Source organism: Mastacembelus armatus, chromosome 8 (assembly GCF_900324485.2).
Source record: "Mastacembelus armatus chromosome 8, fMasArm1.2, whole genome shotgun sequence".
NCBI classification, from domain to species: domain Eukaryota; kingdom Metazoa; phylum Chordata; class Actinopteri; order Synbranchiformes; family Mastacembelidae; genus Mastacembelus; species Mastacembelus armatus.
Window position 1 is genome coordinate 13,113,362 of NC_046640.1, and position 23,512 is coordinate 13,136,873.

Sequence of the window (23,512 nt, forward strand, 5' to 3'; positions counted from 1 at the left end):
TTGTGCCATTGGTATTTTAATTTATTAAAAATATTTATTAATTTCTTCATTTGTGCTAACATTGCTTCAGATTAGCCACTCTAAACAGATTTGTGCGTATGTCAGCTAGACTAATGAAAGAAAGGAGGGAAGAAAAAAAAGAAATACATCTATTTGTGCCTTTTAAGAAGCACCCATTTTGGGTATACACACATCTGAATCTGATGTCAACTTCTACATCAAAATGACTTTCCTATTTTTTTGGTACCCTCTCCAAACTACAGCGAAGGCCTATTTGAAACGAAAGTGCCAATGAAATACAAAGTCATAAATGGTAAAGATTGATATTTATTTCTCATCACAAATAAAAAGAAACCATGCTTACTCATGACAGAAAAAAAAAAACAAGAGAAGCGCTCAGTCTTTGTATCTTTACTGACCTCGCTGTCAGAGTGGTTTTTGAGAATGTGAATAATAGCACTCTATGAAGATTGAAATCTTTTAAAAAAAAAAAAATCCAAGCCTATACCCAAAAACCAGAACCCCCAATCCAAACCTCCCACACCATGTCTGCGCCCCCACCCAGTTCCTTTGAACAATGATCACAGCATTATTTAAGTGGGTCAGTCTGAGGGCTCTCAGTCCCCAGAAGTCTTGATAACCTGGAACAGCGTGACATTGTAGAGCACCTGATGTCCATTGTTCCAGGTGTACAGGACCCTCTCCCTGGGGTTGTAGTCCATCATGGAGATGTGGGAGTATTGATTGTGGAATGGGATGTCTGTGTACTCATAGCTTGATGTGTTGGTGTAGTAGGCAAAGTAGATCTTGGCACCAGCCAGGTGGGAGTTGGTGACATAAAGTGTACCACAAATCATGAAAGACTCTCCAGCACTGCGCTTGGGAAAACCTGTGTCCCAGGTCTGCAACACCTCGAGAGTCTGTGGCTCCAGGCGGCTGATGACAATGTTCCCAGCGTTGGGGATGGTGGTGTAAACGGCCCATAGGCCATTTTCATCCGCCATCAGGTCGATGTCAGAGGAGCCGCCCCAGGAGTAGGGAAAGGTATTGTTATAGCCAGCCCCACTCAGGCTGCGCTGCACCAGCACACTTCGAGAACGGAAGTGGTACTTGATGATGATGTTGCTCTGGTACTTGTTATAGTACAGTGAGCCGTTGTAAACCACGTGGCCAGTCCCTGCCCAGGGGTGAGGCAGCAAGTGCTGCACAAAATTCTGGCCCTTCGTGAAATCATTCATTGTGCGGTATTCCAGAACACGGCGTCCCTTGAAATAACCATCCATGGACCACACCTGTGGAAAGAAGAGAAATAAATCCCACTAGGAAGAGGGGACAGACTAAAGAATGCGACAGTATAAAGGCCACAGGAGACTATTGTTCTGCTATACTTGACACCCCTTTCTGAAAGAACAGTGTGAGCAAAGATTCATTATAGCTGGTGGCAGTGCCCCGAGCGAAGTGTGGGGTGTGTATGTGCTGACGCTCTACTTGTTTGAGCATGAGCCTTCATACAGTTGTGCATACTTGAATGTGTGTGCTGAACTATTGATCTCCTCTGCGTGTAGGAGTGAAGATGTTGCTTGTACTTTGCAGTCGACCACTACTTGTGCTCTCTGCCCTTTCCAGTCCACATTTACAGAAAATCAATTCATTTAGCAGCTCTTTCTTTTCCCTCAAGCACTGTCAGCCAGTCTCTCCACCGACACGGCCCCTCTCTGGCTGTGTCTCCCATCACATTCTCTCAGTACTTCTGCTGAGGCACAGGTCATCTTATAATTGATTTAATTTATCTACAGTTGGCTTAGATATGTATTTTGTCCTTAACATATTAAGAGCAGCTTTGATATGATGTACTGTACAGTTGCTCTCATTCCCCTGATGTTCTGCCCATAATTTTTTTCTGTCCTTTAACCATTTTCCTGGGTAGAGTAAGTACTTTTCCTCAACAGCAGTTCAAACTGGGGGAAGCAGTGGGTATCAGAGTGTTACTGCAGGGCATGATGAGGTTTAGCTGAGTTATTGGGCATAAGCACTGTTTCTCATTTGTCTACTAAATGAGGAGGTAGGGCAGGCAGGAATTGGGCCAGGCTCTTGCACCAAGTTGTGCTTCTCCCATTTGTTTGGCAGTGATGTTTCCAAAATATGATTATCATGATTGGTGTGAGTGTTGATGTGATATTGGTGATGTATCTGGCTATTAATGCAATCAGTGATCAATCTAATGAGTCTAATGTGATCTCAAGTGATTGAAGACAAAGATCAGGGCATTCAATCTGAGAAAATGACCTTTTCTGTCAGTAATATTTATTTAGCCTGTTATGATTCAGGGTGGACATGAAAAAGGCCACTGTCCTTCTCCCATTTTGAACTTCATCAGTTCCCATTCTTTCCAATGAGATGGCTAATAATGAACTCTTCCACTTATCCATTACCACCATTTCCTCTATTTAACAGACCCCACAATTCCTCTTCCTGATTTTCCTCACTGGTGTCTCGCTGGTGCCCATTTGTTGCCATGTGCCGGCCCATTTGAAACCACATGCCATCTCTAATCAGTGGAAGACACTTCTGTATCATCTGGGTCCATAGCAGCTCAGCAAGCACACTCCTGGCAATCACCTAGGTGATTTAGAAAACCTTAGCCTAAACAACTCATTCATTTTTCCGCTGGTGATGAAGTGATTAATCAGCTGCAGTAGCAGTGACAGAGTAAGACAGGGTGGAGGAACGGGATGCTATCCATCAGTGACTCAGCTTTGCATCCCCATTTCTCTCTGTGTGTCTCCTCCAGTACTTACAAGAAGTCCTACTCAGGCAAAACAGTCAATCAGCCACTGAAGTATCATGACAGCAGTGCTGTGAGGGATGTTTTTTCATTGAGTAGCTGACAGAATTCGGCCTGTTTTTTGACGATGACTTCTACTTTATCCTTTATGTTTGTTGAACAATGAAATACAGTAGGTAGCAGGGATAAAAGGGTGATAGTACGAGGATATGAGGATAGTAACAGAGACACTCACTCTGTTGTCTGAGCTGGGGATCATGGTATCTGTCATCCAGGAGCCGAACCGTGACCCCGATGCACGTACTGTGATGGGATTACTGACGCCAGTGAGCTTCCCACAACCTGGAGGTCAAACAAGAAAAAGAGGTTAAGGTGTCATACAGATTTATGTGCACCTCCATACCAAAGACCACAGTAATGTGTACTGTACACTGTGGCACCTTGTACACAAGGTGCACTACAAGGTGCCACTACTTTCCTAGTAGGAACTCTTTTGTGCTCGGGAGCTCATCTGAAACATCGTGTTTCATGAGCCTTGGGAAATATTGCATTTGAACTGACATATGTGAATTTATTGAAGGACGGTTTTGAATAGGTCTGGGGTTTTACAGCACTAAATATGAATTCTTTGAAATATCTGTTAAAAGGTATGATATCTACTTAACCATCTTTAACAATTTAAGTAACATAAGTTGATTACTCTTATCATTAGGAATTACTATATTCAATTGAATACATTGAATACAATGTATTGCATTTTGAAAACAGATGCAAAATCTCAGAAAATTTTATTTGTTCTATGATTTCTGTTGCCATCGTTCTGTATGCTTGTCTACACATTTAGCCCATTTTGTGAAGTATTATTAATAAAATATCTTCAAATAACTAACTTCAAATTTCTAATTATAATCTATGCAAAAAGGTAAACACAATGGAAGACCATAACAAAGCAATTATGACATAAGAGCCACATTCTAGCTACATTTTTTTTCTGTGAAGTCATCAGTTTATATAAGCGGGATTTTGTAAGATCATCATTTTAGGCTAACACATTACATGAGAGCACAATTAATTATTCATTCAGGATTTCTGGGGCACTTTTTTAAATTTATGCAAATAATTTGAGCATTAAGCAAAGTGGAAATGTTGGCAGTGTACAACAGAGCTTTGACCATTGATGATCCTAATTTAATCATTAATTCACTTCTAGACTGCTGTTGTCAAGCCAAACTAGTGCTATAGTGATATGTGATAATGAATTTCTAATTAGGCATCGAAAGCCCACATACCCGACCTCCCACGTCCATTTGCATGTTTGTTATACCTAGTTTCTGCATGCAGGAGTGGAGCCTGGTCTCCAGTAGCAGGACTCTCTGACGGAGCTCTTCATAGTCATAGGCCCCCATCTCTTCTTGGATGGTCATCAGAACCAAGGACAGATTCCTCACCTCCTCCCGAAGACGCAGGATCATCTTGGCATCAGCCTTGTACTGTTCCAGCACTGGCAGCAGAGGGAGCAGTTGGGTCACCTTGTCTTTCAATTCCTAGGACAGTCATCCCAGAGAAAGAGATGTGGAAAAGCAAAGGTGGTGTAGAAGATTAAAGATGACAGGGGAGGAGATCAACCATGCTCTTTACAGGGAGATTGTGTGCAGAGGAGCTAGCTTTCCAATCTTCAACAGCTGTTCCTGGTTCATTACTTACCTTAGAATCAGAAGCTCATATTGTAGCTGGTTGCTGTTTGACCCTCTAGTGCTTGGATTTATTATAAGAATCATAGTAGAAGGGCACCAAGATCTAGTGTACTGTGATTACATGTATTCCTGATATTTTGGTAAATACACTGAAAATAGATTTTGCTTCCCTTGGCTATATCTTACTGCTACTTACAGCTCATTTCCCCTCTAATAGTTTTCTTTTACAATTATACATATTAGTTTTAGTTTTATTCCACTTAGTATTTTTTTAAAATATTTTTAATTTCTTATTTATCTTGCATCTTTGCTACTTTGTACTTGTACTTTGCTGTTGCAACAAGGCAATTTCCCCATTGTGGGACAAATAAAGGTTTTCTTATCTTATCGTATCTTATATTCTCATTTGCTTGTTACTTTACTGATCGAGCTTCCACCTGCTTGTTAGACTTGAGTAAGCTTCTTTCAATGATCTACAATTGCAGATTGATTTTCATTTACAATCCCTTGTTGACTATAAGTCACAGCATTTACACATTATTTTCAAATCAGCTAAATACACATCTGTTTACGTTCTAAGCTACTTTGGATGATTAAATGTTCACCTACAGTAAGGGGGCAGGTACTGCTGGGTGTAAATTTAGTCTGTGACTCATCATGTGTTTAGAAGAGAAAAGAACAATATGTTCTTAGGTTGAAGTGGAAGAAGCAGCAGGAGAGCCTGGCTGCTTCAATGGAAGGTAGAGGGCTCCAGAGAAATAGGTGTATCAATAAAGTGTGGCCGCCACAGGAGGGGCTGTTTCCTCCTTGTTAAGGTTTATCGTAAATCTGGTGATGGAGCAGCTCTCAGCCCTGTGGCGCCACATCATAAATCTCATTTTCCCCTTTTCAAGCTGCGAAAATTCACTCTCGTTAATCTCCCACGCTCTGCCATCGGCAACTTTGAGCTGCGCGCATTCATCAGCCAACCTGCTCTGGTCAAACTTTTTTTTTTTTTTTTTTTTTTTTTTTAATAAAGACATTTTTTTCCATTGGATTGCAGATTTGCATTCAGATAGTCCTGGCCTAAAACGCTTACCTTTCTGCATTATTTAGTCATCTCAGGCTATACAGTTGAATTGGCTAATTTAATGAACACCTTCATAAAACACACTGAAAGCAAAAGACAGCCATTCATGTTTGTTTCTGTGGTTGGGCAGGTTCCCAGAAGTAAAGCACATTTAACATTCATCAAGGCATCTCTTAATCAAACTATTTTATGGTCTATCTAATATCTGTAAAAGTGTGAAAAATGTGCAGAAAGCCTGGGCAAGATATCCCTCTGACAGGAAGACAAAAAGGCCCACTGATAATGGCAGCTGAGTCTTAGCTTGTAGAGAGATAAGGTAGAGATAAATGTGAATATATGTGGCTGTTATCTATAAGCAGACACCAGAATGTTAAGTATATAGAGTAGAAAGATAGGACTGAGTGAAGCGAAAGAGAGAATACATAAAAAAAACACAATCTTTTTCTAGGTCCAGGGGTTTAATAATTCAGGAGCATGTGAATTTGCACAAATGTCCTCTGCACATGACTCAGTGATTCAGAGATGGTTTTGGAATTGAATTTGTGTACCTATGTTTATGCAGCAGTCTATTGAGAGCCATACAAAATTTTATTATCTGTGAAGAGCAAAAGAAATCGTAGTGCATCTGGCAAAGTTTGCCTGCATATGGAGAGAAGCGCTTCATCTAATTGCTTCTGCACTCACGCGACAATAACACATACATGACAGAGTTGACAGACAGCCAGTTACCTGAAAGCCCTTTAGATTGAGACTACGAGGATTTTCAGAAGCCACCTTCAGCTTTCCATCCACCACTTTCATTAGACTCTCCGTATTCCTCACATACTGTAGATCTCTGTACGTCCGCAGGTCCAGCACCTCCATTGATTGGCTAATGTTCTGAACCTGTCAAACACAAATGGCACATTGATATGCAGGAATATCTTTAGTTAATAGTATTTTTTTTGTCATTTCTCATCAGACACACAGCTCTAGTGTGCCAAACCGATTAATTATTAATTGATCATGAAAATAATTGTTGACTCCAGCTCTAGCCAGCCAGCTGTGTGCTATGGACAACTCTTCAAATCTCTGTCAGCATAGAATGACGCTCCAATGACTCCAAGAATTAACCAAAAATAACTTGATGCTTTTCAGTCTATCATTCTCTATCACTGACTGATTCGTGCTGTGATCTTTTGAAAATAAGTTCTGTGTATGATGGGAGCTGCCCAGATTCCAGTGTTTGCAAGGGGTTTTTCACACAAGTTCCACGAATTCACTCTGAAATCCCCACATGCGTGGATGTCTTGGCTAGTCCAGAGGTTTGCCCTTCAGCAAACTGCAGACACAAATCATTGCACTTAACTGTGAAGTAAAAGCATGAGCTACACACCCAGTATGAAGAAACAGATGGATGAGTGCAAGAGTAAAACCTATAAAACCACAGTATGGGCTATATAGTACATGAGCAATTACCCTTAAAAAGGCATAGCACTAAAAAAAAGTACTAGAGTTAATCATAAAAATGCTTAGAATGAGTCATTTAAAATACATTAGAAAAAATACACAGCATATACAAAAACTGAATCAAAAGACAACAATGATCACAAGCAGCACAAATAGCCCAGATGTAAGGTGCAGAATAGTTGTCCAAAATCTGTCAGGCTAATGAGTTAAAATACACAATATATTCATGCATTGGGAAATAAAAGCCAACAGGTTCCACTAGTTAGAATAAAAATATGCACTCTCCCACAGCTATCAAAATAAAGGCAGTAGGCCTACAGTATCATTATGACAGCATGCACAAGGCAATAAATAGATAGAATTTGCGATGAAGACAGAATAAATCTTGTAGAGGAGAAAGCATGTCAAGTAGGTGTTTATTGAATCTCACTTTTCATTTTTGCACCATGTTTAATTTTTACTAAGTACTCAGCTTGCTCACTCTTTGACAGCCCACTCTGTTACTGCATAATCGGCCTACTGTTTCACACACCCCCTCAACTCCAGCATGTTGCACTGGACCGGCCAGAAATGATCTGAACATTGACAAATGTTACAGAGCTGTGGTTCCATATAGGAGGCTCAAGTATACATATGTCCAACTACCCACACAAACAGACAGCCACCCACACCATCAGCGATATTTATTCAAATCACTCCTAACAAAACAGTCCCAACTCTCAAAGGTCACAGTTTGGCATAAAGGCTGTTTTGCACCAAATGCTTTGCTTGCCTACTCTTTGACAGCCCACTCAATTACTTCATGTCCAGTCTACTGTTTTCTACACCCAATTCATCTCCCACATGCCTCATGAACCGGCCAGGGAAGATTTGGTCAGAAAATACCTTTTTTCACCAATCAAAATTTATATGACAGCACCTCAGATGGAATAGTCTGAAGTCTAAACAAATGCAGTGTCACAATCCTTAGGGGTTGTGGTGTGGGTTGGGACTGCTCCATCCTCTGAGTCATGCACCACATGCACAAAAAAAACAAAAAAAAAAACAAAGCAACCAAACAAAAAAAACAACATACACACACCAGGTATATCGCTTTCTTCTGGCCAACTACAATGCACACCACTCTCACGCTTGAGAATGCAGTGAGCTGCAGGTGTGTCTGCCTCATTTCCAATGTAATGTCACACTCTCTACGAAGTCTTAAAGTGTGTTTCTATGCGTTCGTGCCTTTCTCAGTTTCTCTCATTTAACTCAGTCACTCAGACAGAAAGATCAAAGGCGGGATAAGGTGTTCAAAAGTCTGTGCCATGAGTGTTCTCACGCCACCATCCGTCAGGGTAAGCTCTGCTTCTGATGGCATTTAGTCTGGCTTTGCAGAAAGATGAATAGAGACTTTTGTACAAGGGTAATTTACATTCCTCGAACAGAGGAAAGTCTTGACATTGTTGGTGTATTCTTTTCTTTTTGTGTCAAGGACAGAATTTGTGGATCTGGTCTGCTCAAACTTTCCCCCTGTATGCTCTGGATTCAAACTGGGATGCCTAAGAAGGCGCATGGGGCTACTGTGTACTGTGTACTATGCATATACACACAGACCCACTCTTACAGCTGACCCCAGTTGTCCTCATTAGTCTCTACTGTGGATAGTATTAGACAGAAACGCTTGGCTCTGATAAGTGGTCTGCAATAAATGTGCATGTACAGAAGGCAGACAAAATAACAGCGCTCTGTGTATAATACAATCCAGCTAAACAAAAAAAATATATTTTCAGTGCTTATTATATTCAGTTTTTGTTGAAACAGTGTCAGAGAGTTCATGATTTCACTCTGTGGCCCTTTCTGAAACCTTATTTTGTGCATTGTTTTGTGAGGGGTAACATGCAACACAGTGCACCAACACCAACTGTGCCTTAAGACTTGATATCTACATATCTCAGACATAAACTTAAAAAATAGGTAACATTAAAAGCTTCACGATGGTGGCATTCATGGCATGGCTTCTCTAAATGGTGTCTATATATTAGTATCACTGCTATAAAGGTCCTACTGAGTTTTATTGAGAAATAAGCACATTTTTAAGATAGATTTAACCCTCATGCTAGCAAAAAGGTATTTTTCTCTCCACAAAAAGACACTGTTCATTACAGTTACAATAAGTATAAGATGAGCTCATTAAGTCTTTCTGATGGTGGAAAGTGAGAATTAAAAAATATATTAACGCACTTAAACTACATACACACTACTCACTAATTTCTAGTGAATTCCTGTAGGTTTTTATTTTGCGTTTTTATTTTATGTTATGTTATTAGACATATGGTATTTAACTGATAATGCAGACACACAGTTATCATGCAATTGGACAAATACATCTTACGAGTACATACTATACTGAATAGTAAGCTACAGATTTGTAGAAATTCAACTGCTGTGTTAACACCCAGTTTTTCTGAATCGCTTTATTCATTTTCTGTGTGCATAAGTATGGATTTTGTCTGCAACAGCAGTACACAGAGACTGTTGGGGGAAAAGGCAAACTTCAATGCAAATGAATGAACATGTGAATTCAGGTGTCCTATTGATCTATCGGGGCTTCAGAACCTATTTAGCATCTTAATTTTACCACCAATTCACCTCACAGAAACCACATCTCTTCTTCTCTGCTCCCAATCTTTCACTTGCTCTTTGGAGCGGCCTTCTCCCTGACCCATTCACTGGAGTGTTCACAGAAAGCAACTCTGCCGGGAATAAGCTGAAGAGCTGAGAACAGCAGCTTGGTGGTCCAGTGAACCACGACCCATGAAGCAAGTGAACACTATAAAATATTGGTCTCTGTTTTTTATTATTTTATTTGGCAAGGACAGGAGGAAAAGAACTAGTGCTGTTGTTGTGGTGTTTGGACAGTTGCACCGTCCAAACACCAGTCGATGCGGTTGCAGGTCTGGAGTGGATCACCTGAGAGCAGAGGTTCTCTCCTACCTGCTCGCTCCGTGTATGTGTGTGTATGTGTTTATGGGCTAAATACTAGCAGGAAATTACATTTGCATACACTGCAGTGTAAGTCAATAACACTGTAAATAATGCCTAGATTTATTGTCTTGCTAAAAGGGTGTAGAATGCCTGAGGGTTTCATGTTTGTACATGGTTTTTTATGACATTGAATATATTCGCTTGTCATATAAGACAAAGGACAGCAGTGTTTACTTTTAAGAGAACAGCACAATGAGCACAACTATGTAGTGTAACTCTACGTTTAAGCAAATTGTTGTTGTTAAAGTAATTTGTGCCTCATTCACTTTAAGCACATCTTTTGCTTAAAAAAAGAATAATTTACCAACAATAGTAAGAGTCATGCCATTGTATTTGCATGACTGATAAGTTGTAGGGGTAAAGAAATGATACTGTTCGCTTCAGTAATCTTTATGTGACAGACGGCGCTAGACACGAGCGCAGCGCGGTGTTTGTGTGTCTGCGTGGGTAACAGTCGTGTCTCAGAGTGGCTGTGTTATTGACAGCTGTCACCTTCTCCATGAGCTGGCGGAGCTGCCTGCTGCGTGGGTCGCGGTTACACATGTTCTGGGCCGGTGCGACCACAGTACAGATACACTTCCCATCTGCGTCCTGTGCTGAGCTGTAGATCTGCCAACCCTCTTCTGGGCTTGGGTACAGAGCCTGTAGAAACATAGAGACATACATATCTTAGACCAAGTGGGGAAAAAAAAAAAAACTGTTGCTTCTGTCTGCTGTTGTTTATCTGTGTTGCTACCAACCAGGCTTTTCAAAATGCATGAGAGCAGACAAGATAGTTTATTCTGCCAGCCTGTATCAACAGTAATCTGAAAAGTGTTCCACCCTTATAAAACATTTCTAAACCAATAAATTTATCTAATACTTGAAAGTGTTGTGGAAAGTGTTTGGAGCAAAAAGACTCTTTAATGCATTCCATATCGTGATTAGTTGTGCCCATTCTGTCACTTCAAGTTAGATGCAGAGTCATAATTTATCTATGGCATTCTCTTTCTCTCTTTCTTTTTGCTATCCTGTCAAAGGTTACTCTTCCACAAATGCAATTAATGGCAATTGATCCCTCCAACCACTCAAAATCACTTGCAGTCTAATTTTAGTGCTAACTGTGGAGGAACAGAGGAGGAGAAAGCGAAGATGGAGATTAACAGAGGTGGTGCTCGCAGCAGTAAAGATACCAGACATCAGAGATAGAGGATAGAAGAATCAGATAGATAGATGAGAGGGAGAAAATAGGAAGAAATGGTCGCAGATTAAGATAAGACACAAACATTGTTGGAAAATACACAAAGGGGTAAAAAAAAAAAAAACACAACAGCCTGACAGAGATAGAGTAAGAGCTTGATGGTGGATGAAGAAAGACAAAGATAAATAGAGGGAATGTGGGGATTTCAAACAAAAGAGGAAGAAGGAAGAGGCCAAGGCTATGTGAAGGCAGAGCATCTAATAAGTTTGGACACAGGGAGGAAATGGAGCTGTTTGAGATCGATAATGCAGCCTGTTACTGGTGGAGGAGGGGTGAGGCTGAAAGGATGGACATCTCTTTCTAATCCAATCAAAAGTAGTGTTGTGCACTGGAAAGCGTGCACACAATCGCGCAACTTACGCAAAAGCTCAGCCAGGACAATTTGTTCATTCACACTGCATCTTCGCACACTCAGCGTGTAAAGTTCAATGTAATGAGAGAAGAAACAGCCATTTTAATGATGAAATTAAAAACTCTCCATATAAGTAGAAGAAAAAGGGTGGAAATAAAATCTTGCGACTTGGCTCTGCTGCTCTTTGCTTTCCTGTGGTCGTTGGAGTGCTGTGCTCTCGTCTGCCTGGGTCGGGGGATCAGATTAAAATGTCTTGGGGGACAGGGGGAGTGTGTGATTGGAGTGTAAAGTAGCAACCACCCTGCGAGCCAATGTGCTCACTGTCACATCTTGTCACTCTCACCAATCCCATGGCACTCCACCCCCTCTCTCCTTTTTGCTCTGCTGCACTTACTGCCTTTCCCTCCTTCACACTCTCACAATGAATGAATTTTAAATCTGACTCCAAATAAATTATAGCAAATGTACATGACATCAGAATGACATCATATGTTTTTTTTCCCCATAATATTATTTCACATATCATTTATCATTATATTTCAGTATATTAAATAGATCTATATCTAATTTAAATTTAATAGAGCTAAGAGTCATATTCTGCTTCCTTCTAGTCACAAAGTACAACTGAATGTCCACAGTGTGTGTGAATGAGTCACAGTGGACTTCATTGGCACAAATTATCATTCCATTATTTTTCATATTGATGCATATTTGTGAGTAACTGTGCTGCCAGTTACTGTTAGGATTTGTGCTTTTTTTTTCTGTGACATTTCCTACCATTAGTTATCTTTTAAGTTAATCCAGTATCAGAAGGCTATTAGTGGGAGACACCACAGAGGTTTACAGGGGCCAGAGTTGGAGTAAAGATGAGACAAAAAAAGGCAGTCTCCACAGCAGAATCTCCTCCAATTTCTTGTAACTGCATCTGACTATCTATTTCATTCTGCTATTGCCTGGGGGGAGGAATTCTTCTCCTCTGTCTGCTTCCCTGGCCGCTTCTCACTCACTGTCAGGACTTCTGCTTTATTGTGTGTGTGTGTGTGTGTGTGTGTGTGTGTGTGTGTGTGTGTGTGTGTGTGTGTGTGTGTGTGTGTACATGTGCGTGTGTGAGCGTGCGTGTGTTTTTGTTTGTGTCTTTCTGGTGGCATGTTTGTGTATATCTGTGCATATTTGGAGATATACATGCAGAAACAGCACATACAGTGGCATCAGCATTATTCATTCGACCCTAAATGACCATAATTTCAAGTTATTATAAAATACCAAATTTTTTTGCAACTTTTTGAAAAATCAAATGTGAAGTTTCCTGTTTCCAAAAGTATTCAAACACTTTGCTGTATCACTCCAGATTGTGGTCAGGTGCATCATGTTTGCTTTCACTAACACTGTAGTAAATATTATGACCATGAAGAGAAGATTTATTGCAGGACTGTTGTATTAATTGTTTTAGCTACAGTCGGTACAGTACATTTATGCTTGTAAATACAGTATATGCATGAATTCTTCACACTTTGAATACATGTTTACTTGCATTTATAAGTGCAGCTACTGTACTGTATTATCTCTTGGGTGGGTATGTTTGGACATTTCTACAACTTTAATACATGATTACAGTAGAACTGTGTAGAATATGCCAATGGCTGCTAACATACTGTGAATGAGTGTATGAGAGTAGATTGTGAGGCCAGCAGGGTACACTGGCTTCTCATTACAGTTGACAGCCTGCGGTGTTAACAGGTAGAGCTTAAACTGCCTCAAACTGCAGAATCCACTTAAGTTACTGACTCCGAGCGTATGTGCAGCCTCCTCCCTTCAGTAAAATTACCTCATGTATGGCCACATGTGGGGGTTGTCTACCTACGCACCAGATATTCACTTTTGGTTTAGAAAGATTGTTGTGAATAGATGCAGAAGTGTGCATCAATTTTTCATACTCCTCCAACTTGAGCAGCAGCTGCAGGTCAGTGTCACTCTGAGGTCCCCCCACCCCCCCAACTGTATTACATGGTGAGCAGTAATAAACTATAAATTCAAAATTCAAAAGGAGATACTGAGACATGTCAGATTCATTATCGTAATACTTTCTTCATTTTCCAACATGTTTAAGGTCACGCTGTGCTCCTCCCTAGTCAAGGAGTTTTCATAGCAACACAGCTTGTCTTCTCTTCATTAATGTTTCATAAATGCTGGGCTGAAATTAAGAGCTTATTTGATTCAGTTCCAGTTTCATTACCACCCACCTATCCATTCTGCACTAACTTCCCCATTGTCATCACAGTGGCAGCTTAGAGAGCAGAAGGGAAGAGGTAATTCTTAAATGCAAATGTGCTTTGTCTGCATATCCGTTGTGCCTGAGCTGGCTAAAGGGAGGTCTACAGTGTATATCAGGGCTAATAAGCAAATGATCTCTCTGGGTGCAAGTAGTAAATCTGAATTTGTTTTTGAACACTGGATTATTGATGTAAATATGATTAAGTCATCTCTATGCAGCGAGGAATGGGTCACTTCCACCTAGTGTTCAAAACATGCAGCTTATCAGATATAACATTAAGGTGGGAATAACAACTTCCTCTATATCTAATGTTAGTCAGAATTCTATTCAGTGTGTGCAGGGAATCCTTAATGTTTGCATATTGCAGGCAGGTCAGGCTTCAGAGTATTACGTTTGAGTGGTGGTAACATAACCTGTGCTATCATCATGCTATCAGTGTTGGCTAGCTGGGAGCTCTTCGGGTCTGGGGGATAATCCTCTCCTTGCAGACACAGGCGGTGGTTTCAGGAATGAGGAGGCATTCAGTTCAGTCCCAGAAATTCATCCATTAGATGTGAGGGATGAAATAGAATATGTAAGTGCCAGATTTGAAGCTGTCACAGTCATGGCTGCCATGCAAAAGCCCATTAAGGAAGAAGGCAGCAGCATAAAAAAACAACAGAAAACCGCAGAGGGCAAGCGCAATGAAAAATCAATTGGGTTTGCTCTCTAAAGTGGAAATTACTATAAGATTTCTGGCTTGCCCCTTTTGCACAACCTCAGGGTTCCTTCTGTTCCCATGACATCACATATGACAGCCTGGGCCTATGAAGCCCCAGCATCAGCTGATGGCTTTTCTTCCAGCCACAACCTCCCGTCCTACCAACAGAAAAAAGTGGGAGTTGCTGATGAGTTGTGGTTTGAGAAAGGCTGACGGGGAGGACAGAGATGGCTCTAATTTCCTTTAGCTTACTTCAAATGCTGGCCAGTTACAATAGTGAATGACAGCCTCAGTTAAATCTCTGCTGAGAGAGGGGAAGAAGAGATGTGATGAGCGGGTGTGGTCATTACTAAGCTAAAAATGAACTAAATGCTACATTTCTCCTGTGTCTCCTGTGCACTGCAAACAAGAGATCTGACTTTCCAGATACATCATAGTCTGCCACTTCTATTAGTGTGTGTACGGTTTAGGGGAAACCAATAAGAAAACTGTCTAACCAGCATGTGTGTGATTCTCTATTGTGCAAAGAAGCTCACAACCCTATATTTCTAAATGATTAGCAAAGTTCAGAAGTATTATCCAGTTAGATATTAGAACTGGTGGTATCACTGTCAAGAGCTGCAAGATGGACTTCCTCTGGCATTTCATTAGACTGACCCTGGAGCTGGCTGCTGTAAAGCCAGAGCTAAATGAGATCATAAATCTACAGCTCCCTACTTTATGAGCATGACGGGAAGTCTATTATAACTTTCATAAGCAGCAGGCAGAAGGGGCAAACAGGCACAAGCAGGCCCAAGTTCTGAGATATGGGAAAGAGCTGACTGCTACATTGTGAACTGAACAAACTGCAGCACTACAGTGGGTGGACAGTGTAAGAACAGGCTGAGATAGAGTGGCATAGAGAGCAAGGAAGAAGAATTTTTGAAAATTCACGAGGCGCCGCTGTAAAATAGTCTTGTAAGTAAGGATAACAAAGTAAGAAGTACTGCTGATGTAATCTGTCTCTTCCTTTTCCCTCTTGTAATGGCAGCAACTAAGTTGGCACGTTCTTTTTCTCTGTCTCTGCAGAATGGTGTTTTATGCCAGGCATTAACTTGTCTGAATGTTTGTCCTCAGCAAAGTAGAAACATCTGCCCCTGCTACACAAAGCTCAGTTCTAGCTATACTGTGGCCAAACAGTCTGATCTCATTTTTTAAAATGTTCTCGATATCGGTGTAATAACTGACCTCGCACAGATAAACATGCAAATAACCCCACCTCCCTCCAAATGAACAATTAGGCAGTCTTCAATGCACAGGCCAGCTGTTGGCCTTTAACACAGTGAAGACTCCCAGTGTAGTCCCTGGTCTCCCCTGCTCCCATGGAAAGCCAATTACCACAATCAGCGCAGCATGGTTGCCAGTCAATAATATGACTCATAAACTCATAATGCCTCTCTCCCTGCTGCCTCCTTTTCCCTCCCCGCTGCCTCGCACTCTGCCACTCCATCAATCCCTTGACTGCCACCCCTCTTGTGTGGTGTCCTGCTCACTTTCCAGTGAGGGTCAGTAGGAGAACTCTTGGGAGAAGTGAGAGAAAATGAGACTGGTGCTCAGCAATTTCAAGCGAGCAGTGACAACTTTATACTTTTTGGAGCGTGCTGCTAGCGCCATTCCAGGTGCACTGGTGGAAAAACGTCTGGCATCCACTCCGCTGTTAGATGGGTATAAGATAGCTCTCTCATGGCTGGTGCTAAATTGAGGAGGGAGGCGAGAGTGGCAGGGTGGCTTGTGTGAGAAAACACTGCATAAACTGTTAGAACACAGTCAGTGCTTCACTGGTAGAAAATATGGATTGCAGAATTGTGTAAATTGTGAGATCATCAAATTACATTTGGAGAGTGAAGCAGTGATTCAGGTTTACGTTCAGTGGGTTGGAATCACGCTCTCATAATGGAATATGAACCACGTCAAAAGCCTGATTCCTTGTTTTATCACAGATTCTGGAATCAATACTGCTTGTTACACAGGTTATCACATAATTAACTAATGTATTGAACCAATTTAAAATTATATTACTGGGCTGGCTTTCTCTGAGATTCTGGTTCTGCACACCGCTTCACATTGACCAGACAGCAAAAGGCACCTGTCAGGGCCTGGACTCAGCTGAATTTTGGTTGATAGTGGCATGATGAACCTAAAAAACAAAGTGTTCAAATAAAAGTCTGCACTAGTGTTTAATCCATAGCCAAGAATCGATCTTTACAGTCTGCTTTATTGGATTGCACAGTGGATGTGATACGGTTTACAGTCCCCCACCCTGACAGACAGAGGCTGGGTGACCCCAATCAGATTCTGAACCGTGGCTCTTTGTAAGCTGCCATTTGTTGTTAGATGCCCCGTTTCGATGGTGAGGCTATTTTCTTCTACCTCACAGCTTTCTTATTTTAGATTTCAAAGAGAGAGTCACTATGCACACATATTTATTTATTTATTTATACATATTTATCCAAAGGAGTTATGATTCACGTACCCCCATGCACACAGATAAACTCATCCACACTGATATTCATACTTTTTTAATGTGCTAATAATCCTTAACTTAAGCTTAATGCACAGGGTGTTAAAAATCAAGTCCATATGTCATTTTGCTAACAGGTTATTAAAAACCAACAGTAACCTGTTATAGTTATGCAACTCTAGTAATTATGACATGAGCAAATGAGGAAGTTAGGTGATGCATTATAAAGAGAGACAAAATCCACATTAGGAGGAGGTTCTGACTTTTCCCACTAGAAATGTTGTAAAATGTTATTTTTGTCCATGACCATCCTACAACCTTTACCCTGTTTATTATTGGAACTATGAGAACAAATGCTAATTTAATAGACCATTTTTTTCCCCCAAACCTAACCATGCTATTTTTTTGTAAAAACCTAATGAAAATGTGATGATACCATAATCATAGTTGTGTGTTTATGATTTACATTTTTATGATCATGAAAGTTTGGTAACAAAATGGTTGTACAGGTAATATTTAGCATCACAACAAAGGTCTAAGAAACGTGTTCAGGTAAGAATAAAAAAAAAAAAAAAAAAAGTTCTGTCGAGGGCTTGTTGACTGAATGTGCTATCCAGACAGAAGGACAGTGGGCAGGTGCTGTGCTTAAGTGATTTATATCTTATTATTACTGTAAAGCAAACGTCTTCTAACTTTATAGATTTTGTAAGATTAAGATTAATAATATATTTCTTATTATGCAATTATTAAATAAGATTTTCTGTGTGGTTTTACATCTTAGCTTGGCTTGTCCACACTAGTTCCATTCAAGTGTTAGAGGTCCAGAGTGTCTTCCACTCCATTAAGGAACATGGTTTTGCACTATCCAGATGTGTACAAGCATCCAGGCAATGTTGTGCTCAGTGCCATCTCAGAAAGGCCCATAAAAACTCAGTCAGCTGTGTTCATGGATCAGCTGGTACAGAAAGACAGGCACAGAAAGCAATTGAAGCAGACTTTGAAAATAGCTCTGAGCAGGGAGAATATGGGACGCAGCATGCATGGATGCTAGGGTAGGGAGCAGCCATGCCATGGCCACTGGCACACTAGCACTGGAGTGTCAGAAGAGTGCAGCTAGATTGTCTTTGATTAGAGCTCTAAACATTGTGTGAGTCATGACTGCTTCTGAGATCATCACAGGGAAATGTCTCATTAATAGTGATGGGATTTCGAGGCGAGGTTTTACATTAAAGTTTTATTTGCTGCCATTGTATATGAGGGGAGATTATTCCGGCCTCAAAGTGAAGACATTTCCCATCACAACACACTGTTACACTGTAATAATTTCTGGCACCATCAAACTGGTTCATCAGTTTTGATGAAATTTTGATTCAATCAACCCAGTAGCAACATTTTATCCAGTGGTTGTGAATAAGGGAATACCTCAAATAAAACAGCCACTAATATAATGTGTAGCATGTTTTTTTATAATCAAAATTTTGAAATGCAAATAGTCATGACTCTTGATTAGAATGAAAACACACCTGGTAACATGTTTCTATTCTCCTTGACTCTTAGCAGGATAATCAGGTATAGAAAATAAATGCATGGCTTATCCCAACCATACCCCCCAGGGAAATGTAGTTGTTCAATTGATGTAAAAAAAAAAAAAAATCAAACATGCCTTATACTCTGACATTGTTACTGAGATCAGATTTTGCTTTCTGTTGTTTATACACATGTATAAATTGTAGAAAAGACAAAAAACAGTTTGGGGCCAAATGTTTTTTTATCTTTTTAAAAAAAAAAAAAAAAAATCAACTGAACATATCACTACAACGTTGAGACGTAAAGTGGTTGACTGATATTTTAACAGGGCTTAAGGAATTAAAAAAAAAAACAACCTCTTCTTCAAACAGATGGACCTTTACCTCTGGGATAAGAAATCCTAAACACACACAGTGTACATATTTAACCACACAAACACAGATATGCATGCACGCTTGCATGCACATAAACACATATCCAGATGGTTGCAGATCTCTTGGGATGTTCAGTTTTATTCAGTCATTCCAACAGACTCAGGGCATTTGCTTAATGGGTGAGGTGCCATAAAAACACACTCAGAATACAGGCAAAAAACAATCATTAACCGCTGATGAACCAGAAAATGTCTAATTCATTCATCTGTCAATATTTCTTATTGTCTTTCCTTCCTTCCATTAGTATACTAAAACAAACAGATTCCACGTACAGGGGAACTTTCATTTTAGTGTGTACAAAACATTAACGCTGGACCAAACCTACCTTTTTGTTTTGTTTTGTTTAATACTCTTTCTATACCTGTTTGGACGCATTCTAAAATATGGGACCAGTATGTCTTATTTAAAGAGAGGGAGATTGAGAGGCTTTAAAAAGCAGAGCGAAGAAGAAATAAGACATACTTGAAACTCTAACATAGTCTCAACCTCCCCATTTTCCCCATCACCTCTGAATCGGAACACCATCCGTCCCACCCTGGAGGTGACTGACAGATGGGATCAGCCTGAACATCACTCAGAACAACTCTCTACCTCCCATCACCCCAGCAAAAACATATGATTTACCATGGCCCGGTACTGTGCATCTTTCACCTCTCACCATCACTCAGTCACAAGCCTACAATTCAGCATCATTATAGGTAATGTGACTCTGACACCAACATGTGCATCATTCACGCTTGGTTGAAATTTTCTCTCGTATGCATTCCTATCTCCATCATCTCTGTCTTATTAATACAACACAGCCCTTGAGACAGAGTCTTGTAATCCCTCTCCCATCTGTGCACCCCTCTCTGAAATACCTCAGCAGTTCATTGTAAAAATGATACACTCCACTCATTAACTTACATGTCAATATTTTTCTTTCTTCACTTTCTCCCTTTATCTCCTGCTGTCACGCTCATTCATATGTCACATTATCTCATTCTTTCATACACTCACAATGTGAGCATGCAAAAACAAATACAGCACACACACGCACACACACACTTGTAAAAAAAGTAGAAGAAATGATACGCACGCTGACAATTCTCTCTGAGGTGCCCCCTCTGGAGATGGTCGTCCCATTAAGTCCCACAAGAGAGGGAAGAGTCTGAGACATCCAGTTGGTGACCATGGCCATGGTGCTGAGCACCGCCCCTATCTTTAGCATAGGAACGCTCATGTTTGCTTCCTATGGGGCCCCGGCACAAACGGCCCTACAGCCAGTCCTACCCTACCCTGCCCTGGACCACGGCTCCAGTCAACCCCACTCTGTTCCAGACAGCCTAGGCAGGGAACCAGCCAGTCAGCTTCTGTCTAAGTGCAAGTACCGGCAGAGTCCCCAGAGCTGGTAACGCACAGTTAACAGACTCACACACCACTGGCTTAGTCAAAGAGACAGCCAGAGACCGGTTAGAGAAGAGCAGCCCACATCCAACAACATCACGCTGGAATCTTCCCTCTCAGAATGACTGCCTCAGCCTCTCCCCCTCCCTCTCTCTCTCTCTTTTCTTTTCTCTCCCCTTATCTCTCCCTTTCTCTCTCTCCCCCCTCTCTCTTCCTCAAGATGCAGAACTGCGCATTGGCTGCCTCTGTGTCTCATCCCCTCCCAATCAGCCTCTGTTCGGTTCTCGCAAACCCTGTTTTGCATTCATATATCCATTCTTTTCCTTTCTTCTCTCTTTCTCTGACATTTCATGCTTTTTTCACCTCACTGTATGTGCACACATTTCTGTGGCATGGAGATCAGACAGAGAGACAGATTTCAAAGGGCTGATCTATGGTCTGTGTTATGTGATATGTGTGCCCAGAGCATCCAAACATAGTAGACTGTCCTGCAAAATCATTAGATTTCCTGTACTGGACAGATGAAAGGTTAGCCAGGGGCTTATGAAGGGAGACATGGGCAGATGGTTCGGCAAGGTCTTAATGTGGGAGAGATCCAGGTGCTCATAGCTGCTTCTGACAGCTCATCTGTCATTCTGCCCCATGCCATATCCTAAATCAGCCTGTAGCTTGCACTTGTACCATATCATACCAGCTCCACTGTCCCTGAGGTATAACCATATCACCATATTCAGTTACAGTGATGCCTTGCCACCTCTTTCAACAAATGATGCCAGAACTCTAAAACTATTGCATGAGTGCAAATTTTGGTAAAGATTGAATTAACGTAAGTGATGAAAATTTGGATGTAAATCTGGTAAATGAAGATTTTTCCCATATTTGAGTGCTATAGCACATTTTCCTTAAATAGTCAAGATACATGTTATAATTCAAGTGTATCGTTTTACAGTAGCCGTTACTACAGCTTTCACCACGATCATCACAGCTAAGCCAGTGTCAATTATCATACCAATCACTCTAACTATTTGGGGGTATTTTCAACTCAAGGACTTTCAGCTCAATTTGAGCTTATTTCATGACAGACTTCAGGCATGTTCTGAAGCTCAGCTCAAGCTCAGGCTGAATTTGCCATTCACCTTTGCAGCAATGAGCCAGGTGGAATAAAGTATAAAGGTGTGTGGGAATTGTCTCTCCTTGAAGCTTGAAGCCTGTCCTTGCAACAATTGCAGCAAGATACTGGGCCACTGGCAGAGTCATTTTACACTTTAAACAGCCATGCATATGCATAATGATGACAGAATGGCCTGCTCAGACAAAACGGCCAGGTCATCTTCCTTCCTTGCTTGCTTCCTGGGCTGCTGACTTATTCGTTTTGTCAGCCATAGATAGACTAACCCCCCCACCCAGTCACACTGGGTGAGTGATATGGGCTTATCTGTGTGGGGTGTACTGTGAAGTGATATGAGAAGAGACAGCTTTCTGAGGCTCATCCAAAAAATGTCAGCCTTCCTCAATTCACCTGCTGGCTTCCGCAACAGTCTCGGCTGTGTTGGATCCTCTATTTCTGCAGCAAGACTACCCCTGTGTGGTCGCCAGTGGAATTGCACCCAATAAGCTCTCTTACACAGCCAGTGGTTGTCATTGTTGCAAGATAGAAACAGGTGACAGATAGTTGTCACTTTATGGGAATATGTCAGAGATGTAGAGGGCATGTGGTGGCACTGTTGACACTTATATTGTTCCATGTCTAACAGTTTTAGTGAGGCAAAAAATGATCTTTGCAAAACACTAAATGCACACATACAAATACACCGCTGCTGGATTCTTGCAAGGTAATACCAAAAGAAGCATGCCAGAGATCCCTGGTGTTACGACAATATGTCAGCAATATCATCTAATTACTTTAGACAAAACATGATTTGTTATTTATCTAAATATTTCTCTCTAAATAATTGTATCAAATCCATTGATATAATGTGCATGTAAACATTTTCAGTGACGTTATCATAATCCAGTGTTTACATTTATGAATTATTGTCAACAAGCTTTATGTGGGAAGCTATTGTGTATAGCAATGCTATATAGCTATATGCCATACACACTACATGATTCTTATGAGAATGCAGTAATGGTAATATTCACTGGGTGGCAGCAACGATTTAAACATGGACACAGGTGTCTTTCATACTGAGCTTCCTCAACGAAAACCTGGTCCTGTAGTAGGAGTGCTGAGTGAAAAATCATTCATCATGATGGATATTGATGCTCCATCTTGCATAACTAAAGAGGCCAGCCACCACAGGTACGTAGGTGGCCACTGTGCAGAATAAATATGCTAGATAATATCTTTGAGTAGAACAAAAAATCCATGGCTGCAGCACGTTTACAATTTTTCCTAAATTCCAGCCCAGTGCCTCCTATTTGTCTAGTTTAACTGCCAAATATGCGTTTAATAATGCATTATGCAATAGTAGCAAAACACAGAAAATGCAAAGAGACTAAACGCACATATATTGAATAGTATTTTAACTTTGTGGAGACATTTCATTAACTTGAATTATTTCCTGAAGAACCTTAACCTCAATCTTAACTAACCTAACCCTTTATCGTAAACTTAACCTAAACCTAATTCTACCCCTAACCCTCACATAGGAGTCTGTTGACATGGTACTCACAAATGAAATGGTACTCACAAAGATAGGAGTACAAGTATACACACACACTACATTTGTCTTAAAATAAAGAATTGGGGTTAGAGAATTGCATGCTTGACCCCAACCTGTAGTTTAAGGAGGGTGATGTTCAATGTTTTATTTTACCCACAGTGAAATCTGTGTACCCATAATGTCTGTAGATCCCTGGGCATTCATCTGTGTCATTGTTGTCTGAAAGCTATTAAAAACATATCAGTGAGCCACACTACAGCACTAGGTGACATGTTTGTTACTCACAAAATAGGGGAGGTCATTTTTTTTTCTTTTCTTTTTTTTTTTGAAGGAAAAAAAAAAAAGCTCCAGCAGCTAAAAACAGGCTTTACTTTGTACAAACTGTGAAGTAAGAGTCAGCTGCACCTGTGT

At 40.7% G+C, this 23,512-nt stretch overlaps 1 protein-coding gene across 2 annotated transcripts in view; it reads right to left on the reverse strand.

The window, feature by feature from the left end:
• Positions 1-480: 480 nt before the first annotated feature.
• Positions 481-23,512, reverse strand: part of olfm2a (olfactomedin 2a) — a 42,947-nt gene continuing 19,915 nt past the window's right edge. The window contains exons 1-6 of one of the 2 annotated variants that reach the window (XM_026325320.1): positions 20,128-20,467; positions 10,517-10,666; positions 6,278-6,433; positions 4,110-4,329; positions 3,021-3,127; positions 481-1,292 (exon numbers count right to left, since the gene is read on the reverse strand). In XM_026325320.1, the coding sequence (XP_026181105.1) occupies positions 618-1,292; positions 3,021-3,127; positions 4,110-4,329; positions 6,278-6,433; positions 10,517-10,666; positions 20,128-20,271 (1,452 nt within the window). In that variant the 5' untranslated portion in view covers positions 20,272-20,467 and the 3' untranslated portion in view covers positions 481-617. Of the gene's footprint in view, positions 1,293-3,020; positions 3,128-4,109; positions 4,330-6,277; positions 6,434-10,516; positions 10,667-20,127; positions 20,468-23,512 lie in introns of those variants that run through there. The other variant, XM_026325321.1, reaches the window with a different exon arrangement.